This window comes from Coprinopsis cinerea (genome assembly GCF_000182895.1).
Source record: "Coprinopsis cinerea okayama7#130 chromosome Unknown cont3.24, whole genome shotgun sequence".
Lineage (NCBI taxonomy): Eukaryota > Fungi > Basidiomycota > Agaricomycetes > Agaricales > Psathyrellaceae > Coprinopsis > Coprinopsis cinerea.
In genome coordinates this window covers 1-9,182 of record NW_003307521.1, presented here as the reverse complement: position 1 = coordinate 9,182, position 9,182 = coordinate 1, and the positions used below count along the sequence as shown (strand labels likewise).

General features: G+C 51.2%; 3 protein-coding genes across 3 annotated transcripts; 1 reads left to right on the top strand and 2 right to left on the bottom strand.

The window, feature by feature from the left end:
- Positions 1 to 98: 98 nt before the first annotated feature.
- On the top strand, positions 99 to 3,583 carry CC1G_13258 (atypical/HisK protein kinase; the record flags this gene model as incomplete). The annotated part of the gene is made up of 14 exons (XM_001841474.2): positions 99 to 274; positions 342 to 489; positions 641 to 772; positions 839 to 921; positions 986 to 1,249; positions 1,335 to 1,480; positions 1,547 to 1,767; positions 1,827 to 1,991; positions 2,044 to 2,385; positions 2,457 to 2,831; positions 2,898 to 3,012; positions 3,065 to 3,118; positions 3,175 to 3,286; positions 3,562 to 3,583. 14 exons carry the CDS (start codon positions 99 to 101, stop codon positions 3,581 to 3,583), a joined length of 2,355 nt encoding a protein of 784 aa, XP_001841526.2.
- A 549-nt stretch (positions 3,584 to 4,132) lies between these two features.
- On the bottom strand, positions 4,133 to 4,981 carry CC1G_13257 (hypothetical protein; the record flags this gene model as incomplete). Its single annotated transcript, XM_001841473.1, has 1 exon — positions 4,133 to 4,981. The coding sequence occupies one exon, from the start codon at positions 4,979 to 4,981 to the stop codon at positions 4,133 to 4,135; it is 849 nt and encodes a 282-aa protein (XP_001841525.1).
- A 2,307-nt stretch (positions 4,982 to 7,288) lies between these two features.
- Positions 7,289 to 9,149, bottom strand: CC1G_13255 (hypothetical protein; the record flags this gene model as incomplete). Its single annotated transcript, XM_001841471.2, has 5 exons — positions 7,289 to 7,360; positions 7,418 to 7,468; positions 7,534 to 7,859; positions 7,931 to 8,093; positions 8,154 to 9,149. 5 exons carry the CDS (start codon positions 9,147 to 9,149, stop codon positions 7,289 to 7,291), a joined length of 1,608 nt encoding a protein of 535 aa, XP_001841523.2.
- Between the last annotated feature and the right edge of the window lie 33 nt (positions 9,150 to 9,182).

The window sequence follows — 9,182 nt, the reverse complement described above, 5'->3', positions numbered from 1 at the left end:
CCTTCCGTCGTCGTATCGTGGTGCTAACACAACTTCCCCTCCTCTCTTCTACACCCGTCATCGCGAACTACCAGGCTCTAACGGACAACGTCAACCTGATGGCCATGAACCTCACCAACCAAGTGCGATCTATCGCGCAAGTTACGAAAGCTGTAGCTGGTGGTGATTTGACGAAGAAGATTGATGTTGATGCGAGGGGTGAGATTTTGGAGTTGAAGGACACTGTTAATGGGATGACGGCTAGTTTGAGTGTGTTTGCTGATGAGGTTACGAGGTGCGTATCGCCGCCTGATTGGCGTGCCACCAATTAAGGAACAATACTGACGGATGATTGCTTACAGGGTGGCGAGGGAAGTCGGAACGGAAGGACGGTTGGGTGGTCAAGCGCGTGTTACGAATGTTGGTGGGACGTGGAAGGATTTGACGGATAATGTCAACGTCATGGCGAACAATTTGACGTTGCAGGTTCGGACTATTGCTGTTGCTACGGTGCGTGAATATTGGTTTGTTGAGGTGGTGGGTTTTCTGACGGTTGACTGTGCTCTCCCGGCTCGCGTCAATCCACGTCGCATTAATGCACTCGCTCTCGCCAACACTCATCATATTAATACACTCGCTCCCGCTCGTTCGCACCGCACAGACCGCCGTAGCCCGTGGTGACCTCACGCAGAAGATCACTGGAGTTTCCGTTTCTGGAGAAATGCTCTCCCTCGTCAATACCATCAACGACATGATTGACCAGTTGGCTATTTTCGCTGCCGAGGTTAAGAAGGTGCGTTCTACTTTTATTATGGGAGGGGAGAGTAGGAGAAAGGAGGGCTAACTGGGTTCGGTGTAGGTCGCTCGAGAAGTCGGAACGGAAGGAAAGCTTGGCGTTCAAGCTGAAGTTGGGAACGTGCAGGGTATTTGGCAGGAAATTACGTGCGTCCCTTCTCCTTCCCTCTATCCTCCCCATCGTAGCTGACGCTGGTTCTGCTGCTCACAGTCTCTCCGTCAACACCATGGCCGGCAACCTCACAACCCAAGTGCGAGGTTTCGCGCAAATCAGTGCGGCGGCGATGGACGGTGATTTCACGCGATTCATCACTGTTGAAGCGAGTGGTGAGATGGATAGTCTCAAGACGCAGATTAACCAGATGGTTTTCAATTTGAGGGATAGTATTCAGAAGAATACGGCTGCGAGGGAGGCTGCTGAGTTGGCTAATAGGAGTAAGAGTGAGTTTTTGGCGAATATGAGTCATGAGATTCGGTGAGTGGCCTATTCTTATTCTCTCTTCGCTCTTTTCTTTTTCTAGTAGGATGAGAGCTGATGTGTTTTAATCCTTGGGATATAGGACGCCTATGAACGGTATCATCGGTATGACGGAGCTTACGCTCGATAGTGATCTTAATCGATCGCAACGCGAGAGTTTGCTGCTCGTCCATTCGTTGGCGAGGTCACTGCTTTTGATTATTGATGATATTTTGGATATTTCCAAGAGTGCGTATTTCCTTTTTGGTTTGCGTGGGCTGGGGTTGGTTATTGACCCTTGATTACTGTCTACAGTCGAAGCCGGCCGGATGACGATGGAAGCTGTGACCTACTCCCTCCGCCAGACTGTCTTTGGTATCCTCAAGACCCTCGTCGTCCGCGCTTCGCAGAACAACCTCGACCTCACGTATGACGTCGAGCCTGATATTCCCGACCAGCTCATCGGCGACTCGCTCCGTCTCCGACAGGTTATCACCAACCTCGTTGGTAATGCTATCAAGTTCACGCCATCCAAGGTTCGTCGTCGTGATCTCTCGTACTTTGGAGTTGGAGGCTGATGGGTTTTGTGATGTAGGTGAACAGGAAGGGTCAGGTTGCGTTGAGCACGCGGTTGTTGGCGATGGATGATCAGAGTGTTACTCTCGAGTTCTGCGTTACGGATACGGGTATTGGTATTGCCAAGGACAAGTTGAACTTGATTTTCGACACGTTCTGTCAAGCTGATGGTTCGACTACTCGTGTATGTTTCTCTTTTATCTTCTCGTTCGTTCGTTGCTCACGCACGCGTTTAGGAATACGGTGGCACTGGTCTCGGTCTCTCCATCTCCAAGCGTCTCGTCTCGCTCATGCAAGGCAACATGTGGGTCGAGTCGGAAGTGTCCAAGGGATCCAAGTTTTACTTCACCATCACGTCGCAAATCAACCACTCGTCTATGGAGGCTACGCTCGGCAAGATGCAGCCTTTCGCCAAACGCACGATCTTGTTCGTGGATACGCTGAGGGATACGACTGGAGTGGTAAATAGGATTAAGGAGTTGAATTTGAGGCCGTATGTTATTCATGAGGTTGCGGAGGTGGCGGATAAGGAGAAGTGTCCGCATATTGATACGATTGTTGTTGATTCGTTGAATGTGGTGCGTAGTCGCTTTTCGTTCTTTGTCGGGTGGTATCGAGGGGCTGATGGCGTCTCGGTTGGTTTTGATAGGTTGAATCACTTCGCGAACTCGAACACCTGCGGTACATTCCTATCGTCCTCCTTGCCCCCTCCCTCCCACGTCTCAACCTCAAATGGTGCCTCGACAACTCGCTCTCCTCGCAAATCACGACACCGGTATCGGCCCAAGACCTCGCGTCTTCACTCATCTCCGCCCTCGAGAGTAACACTGTTTCGCCTGTCTCTGCGCCGAACGATGTGACGTTTGATATACTCCTGGCGGAGGATAACTTGGTTAACCAGAAGCTGGCGGTGAAGATTTTGGAAAAATATGGGCATAGTGTTGAGATTGCGGAGAATGGAAGTTTGGCGGTTGATGCGTTCAAGGCGAGGGTTGCGCAGAATAAGCCGTTTGATATTATCCTCGTGAGTTTCACTCTATCGTTGGTTTTTTTCACCTGTGATTGGATGCTAATGAGGTGGGGTTTGTAGATGGACGTGTCTATGCCTTTCATGGGTGGTATGGAAGCTACGGAGTTGATTCGGTCGTATGAGATGCATAAGGGGTTGACGGCTACTCCTATCATTGCTTTGACTGCTCATGCCAGTATGTCTATCTTTTGTGTTTGGTGATTCGGGGTGCTAATCTGCGATCGTAGTGATTGGTGATCGTGAACGGTGCTTGCAGGCTGGTATGGACGATCATATCACCAGTAGGTCTTCTCCTTTCGCGTTATGATTCTCATCGTGCTGACGCCTGGGTGCTTAGAACCTCTCCGACGAGGCGACCTCCTCAACGCCATCAACAAGCTCGCCGGCGCGAACCGCAAAGAACCGCACCACCTCATGCGCCGCCCGCCTGCTATCGCTCCTGGACCTTCGTACGCATAGATCTTCTTCACGATACCCCCCGTCCTTTTTTTTCCCATCCTGTGGATATGTTTTGCCGACGCGGTTTTTCTTTTGAGCAGACTGAGGTCGTTTGTGGTCTCGCCGATTGCGGACCGGTTTGGGCAGATATGATGGGTGGGAGGTCTTGGAGGTGCCGGTCTGTGATTGCAATGGCGAGTCTCGAATGGAGCGAGCGACCTTGGACATCTCCTAATGCATGCCCCGACCCCGTTATGAGATACCCCCGATGATGACATTCCCCCAGAACGTTTACTCTCGCCTCGTAATTATCTAATTTGTGTAGGGGTGTGTGCGACTGGCTCGTACTATCCCGCGTCTGTCCATTCATCATCTTCATGATTTCTCCCGATGTCTTTCGTCCTGTGTACACTAGCCTCTTAATTCTCTCTCGCCCAACTGTACATATGCATTTCATCATCCATCCATTCTCGTTCATTTTTGTCGTCGTCCCTATCTTCATTTTATTTTCATCTCATCTTTTCTTCCTCCATTTCTAATGATCTTCTATTCCACTCATTCCACTCACGACCGCTTTCTTAAAAACTGAATGCCGATGGCTTTTTTGCATAAAAGTTGTACTTGTAGCAAAGCAGATCTCGTCTTCATTGTTATGTCCTTGTCTCCTACTAATGTTATTTTATCTGCGCTATCGACTGCCTTTGGATTTGTGAAGGAAGAGATGGTTTGGGAGAGTGTGCGGGGAGTTATGTAGATGGGTTGGGGAGTAGCAATGACAGGTGGCTTCCAGTTTATCTACCATTCTCGAAGGAAGCGTCATACTGGAGCGTAGAAAGCGAGTAACAAAAGACTCACTACTACGCGTTACACGGGTCCTCGGGCAACATTCCAGGGCACTTGAGAACTGTCATGGTATGCGCGTACCTGATCTTCCCATTCTCCAGCCTGAACAAGTGGCTATCGGGACTGCTCGTCGGTCCACCAAAGTTAAACATCACCTCGATTGCGCCGTAAAGTGGGTCAATCACATATCGGCGGTTGAGCATATCGATTCCGGTAGGGAAGCCCAAGTCGCACGAATCGGTGGGGAGACCTTGGCCAGTGTACAGGCCTCCTTCGAGGCGGGCGCAGGGGATGTTGAAGGGGACTTGTACACTGTTGTCTTTGAATTTGTCGAGGTAGGCGTCGGCGGCTGCTTGGAGCGTCTCCCTCGTATCTTGTTTCTCGAGGGGGATGGGGTCCCAGCTCTCCTGGCTTGCCCAGTAGAGTGTTCCGGTGGCGTTGAAGAGCCAGTCGCCTTCGTCTGTGACGATGGTTTCTACTTTGACGATTTCGAGGTCCTTGCTTGGGGTGCGTCCCTTGTCGTGGCTCGAGCCTAGCCGAATCTGTGTTCCGATGACATAGGGATGGGTAGGGTCCGTAACGATGAGCTCGGTGAAAGCAGAACAGGAGACGGTATCATGGATGCTCTTCACAGAGTCGATCTTGAGAGGTTGGGAGAGGATGCCGGTGGTGATGTCGGTGGGTTGGAAGTTTTCGGTGTAGACGGCGGAGGAGGAGATGTTGAGCGAGTTGACCCTCCCCGCGGTTTGGGCGGCGACGTAGTTGGCGGTTATGGATTCGAGGAAGGAGCGGTCGCAGTGGGCTTGCGCTGTAGGCGCGAGTGCGGCCAATGCGAGAACGAATGAAGAGAGCATGGAAAACATCTTGGAGTCTTGGTTCTGGTGTTTAAACGATTAGAGTTGTCCGTTATAGGTTATGCACGAGCCTGAACGTACCAGAATGCCGTCAGGTGAGGGGCTATTATTTTGTTTGCCCCTCCGTTTTCGACCTTTTATCTGTTTCGTGCGTCTTACTTTCCGCGGTATTCTACCGAGAACCATGTTCTCCAGGGTGTTATCACCATAAGTCCGCATATATAATTAGCTTCCTCGGACTATTGAGAAACCTGAAGGAGCGTCCATGACCTATGTTTACGACCTCGAGGAACTAGTTTACCTGTCGAGCGTTGTCAAGGGGTGTAATAGTTCATCCTGGAATTAACGGAGAGAGCGCGGGCTAGATTGGTTAGGCCATTTAATGTATGCTGGCGAGTCGCACACAGCTGTTATTTTTGCACAGCAAAAAGATCGAGTTAGCGCTCAAACGAAACAATCAACAAAGATACCAAGAACTTGAGTTACTCGTGCCACGGGCATCTAGTCATCCAACCTGAATCAAGGCCCTCCCTGAGAACTTTGAGGATCTTCTCTCGGGACTCGAGTCAATGTAAAGAACCCGTCATGGGGATCTGCCACGGGGTTCAAGTCATTCTGCGGTACCTCCGGACCAGATCAACCGCACGCTTCTCTTCGACGGGACAATCGGCGAACAGCAGAGTCCTCCTTGAACCATTCAGTCACAGTCAACCGGTGCCTGAGGTGGACCAGACGGGATGGATAAATGGGATTGAGCATATAGGCTTGCGAGGAATGGGGAAGGATGGAACTCTCCACTCAGACATCACAGAAAGTCTCCAAGGAATCGAGTCTGGTTCACGAGACTATTATTAGCCGTTGCGCCGTTCCGTTCAACTGGGCGCCTATTTCTGTGATATCCATCGTTGATTCGGATTTAACGTTGGCGTCACCGCCGCTGGGGCACGTACGTGAACAACTTGAAATGTTGGCAAAACCGCCGGAACGCCCAGTCGGTGTGGCTTTGCAGTACTCACCGTTGATATATAGGACCTAGAGGATCGGGATCAGTTGATACCGTACATAGGAACAAGCCAAGGGACTGTTATTCGGAGTCCAAATTCATGAATCAACGAGAGGAGCGGCGGCAGTTTGATTGATCTTCGCGCAGTCGTTCCTCGAGAAATACATTCAAACTCCGCGGATCCTTGACGGTTCGAAATTCGCCAACCGTCTTTCCGCAACCACCATGTCCACGTCCATGCTCCACACCCAACCCAAGTCTAACGAACCACATAACCCATCCTACATGGACTACCAAGTTCTTCCCTCTAATCTCTGCGACCGCAACCGCCGTTTTTATCCCAGCCCGCTCATTGCAACACCCGCCGACCTGTTCGCCGTTCGACCCAACAAAGCCAACCTGGTAGGATATCGGTTCATCAGGAAGGGTGACGCATCGCGGTCGCAGGCTATGGTATTCGCTGACGGCGCCTGCTTCGATAATGGATCCAGCACGAACACACCACGTGCCGGGGCTGCTGTCGTGTTTGGCCCCAGCGAGGATTACGTGCCTATCATGGTTGGAATGGGCGTCGACGGTGTGCGGCATACGAGCAATAGAGCCGAACTCCGATCTGCGATTTGCGCCGTTGGGATGAGGAACTGGGCTGGCGAGTCGTTTGAGAATATGATCATCGCTATGGACAGCGAGTATGTCGTGCTGGGTATGACTGAACGGATTCACAAGTGGAAAGCGAATAATTGGAGGAAGAGTGATGGAAAGCCGGTTGCTAATCGGGATATGTGGGAGGCGCTGTTGGGACGTGTTAGGTACCAGGAAGAGCGGGGATGTCATATCCAGTTTTGGCTCATCCCTAGAGAACTTAACGAAGCGGACAAATACGCCAAAAGGGCAGCTGCGGTAGGAGTTGGAGTTTTGTGTCGAAATGCTGATGTGAAACTGATCTTTACGGTGTAGATGAGAGACGAGGAAAGGGAGCAAGGTGATCCTACCGAACCTGTTTGTTTTTTTGAAAAGGGAACGTGAGTATTCGGCTCAATTGTGGTATATACTGCACACCAGGATACTGATGGCTACCGTGCAGCGAAGGGGCGCCAATCGTACTCAACCGCGATATCTACGAACAACTCAAGATCGCACCTGGGACACCGTTGTACTTGACTCAGGGAGAGGATGGTGCCCTATCTCTTAGTGATCAGCATTTTTGAGGACGCTTCCCTGGTTCCGTATGACACAGAGTATCGAGTTCGCCCCAAGGTCGAAAGTTACGTTTTTCATAAGACATTGATGACGAAATTAAACATACGATAAAATTACAAGTATATTCCGTCCAAGCCGTGAGCAAGGGAGTCGTAGATGACCCTCAGAGACAGGGAAGCAATTAGCTGAATGAATGCCTGCATCAGGAACCGGTATCCGTAGAAATCCGTCGCACCACTCACCTCTGCAACACCATCCCAAGGAAAAGCGTTTGCTTCGACTTCGGGGCCCCTCTATCGAAGAAAAGGAGAAGGTGGTAAATATACGCCACCATGCCCATATCATAAGCCAGAAGCACAGCGTCTCGGTCTTGAACCATGGCCAAAAGAGCATCGAAGCGCTCCTGCGACCACAAAGGCCATTTCGAGTACTTTTCGACGTACTCCTGAATGGTCAGAACTGATTCGCGATCTGCTCCAGGTTCGTCGGATGAGAGGAAGATACAGTTCTTGGGCGTCGAGCTGGAACCTTTCATCTTGATCTTTTCTAGCACGACGGAAGTGAAAGGGGTGAATAACCGCCCCGTTGGATTGGGAGCGTCGCGCAAACGGATGAAGGCGTCGGTAAAGACGAGTGCGTGCAGTTTGATGAGATGCGAGATCCAAACGTTTCGCTTCTCGAGGTCTACGAAGTATGGAGGGTGTTCATTAGGTGAATGTAAACGAGTGGGTAAAGAGGGAATGGAAGAAATTCACCTCGTCGGGTTTGAGCAAAGGTGCCACATTCAGAGCGGTGGAACTGGGCCCAGTCGGCCACTTGGCATTGCGCACTGCAGTATGTCGCGACTTTGCACCTGGAACAGACCTTGAACTTTCTTTTCATGCGACGTTCGGTCTTCGGAGCTGTTAGTTCAATGTGCTGTCGCATTTTCAAAGTGAGTATGAGCACCCCGTAGTACGAGAGTGGATATGTAAATACCTTAGCGTTGTAACACAGGACGGGGTCTGAAGATTTCGGGTTTTCGAAAGTATCCAGGTTCAGAGCTGCGAATTGGCGGAGGACCTTCCAGTGATGCGAAGCTGGGTGAGTAAACTTTATCAACTTCGCCCTGGCGCTGAACGGGATGCTGTCGATCGCAGCGGCCAGGGATTGGACGACGCGACGCGAGGGTAGCTGTGCAATGGGCGAGAGATTGCGTCCGATAAACTCTGCAGAGCGACTGCTTTCTTCTGCGTTGGCGAGTCCGACTAGGATGCTCGTGAATAGTTCGTCAGGGAGGAAGTGGCCTGGTGGTCCTCGTCGTGGAAAGTAGCATGCTGTCATCAGGCTGAATGTTTGCACGAGGCAGACTGAGATTCTGACTTGGATGACGTTGTTTGTAGCGCACTTCCATGCCTTTGAAGAGACTTGAAGGTAGAGCTGAAAGAAGTCGTATTCGATAAAGAGCTTCTTGAGCTCCGAACTTTGGGCGGAGAGGAGGGGAACGATAGCGTCGTGGAATCGGAGGAATACTGCGAGCCAGTGCATCGATAGTTCTTCGCTGTCGAGAGGGAAAGACAGGAAGGCCTGGTGGAGGCAGGATAGTACGCGGAGGAAGTTGCCTGACATCCGCTGTCCAATCAGGGGTAACGCCTGTTCGATGACTTGTATCACGGTTTTGCCGAACAAGTCGTGGTTGGTTAGAGCTTCGAGGAACACCACATAGCCAGCGTAGTCGTCGTGGTCGGCGCTGCTTAGGGGCTGGGTAATCCATGTAAAACAGAGGGGATCGCAGAGCTGCTGAAGTGAAGAAGCGTCGTTGGTCTCGAGACTTTCCAGGAACCCCTTCATTGCTTCCAGCAACCTGTAGGGAGTGCGGCACATCCGTTGGAACAGGATAATGATCGTGAGGTTGACCATGAGCATCCTCACGATACGGATGTCCTTTCCTGGGGCGGATAGAAGGAGATCGAGGATATCGAGGACGGCCGACATTGTTCGAGCAACGTCCGGAGCCAACACGGGCAG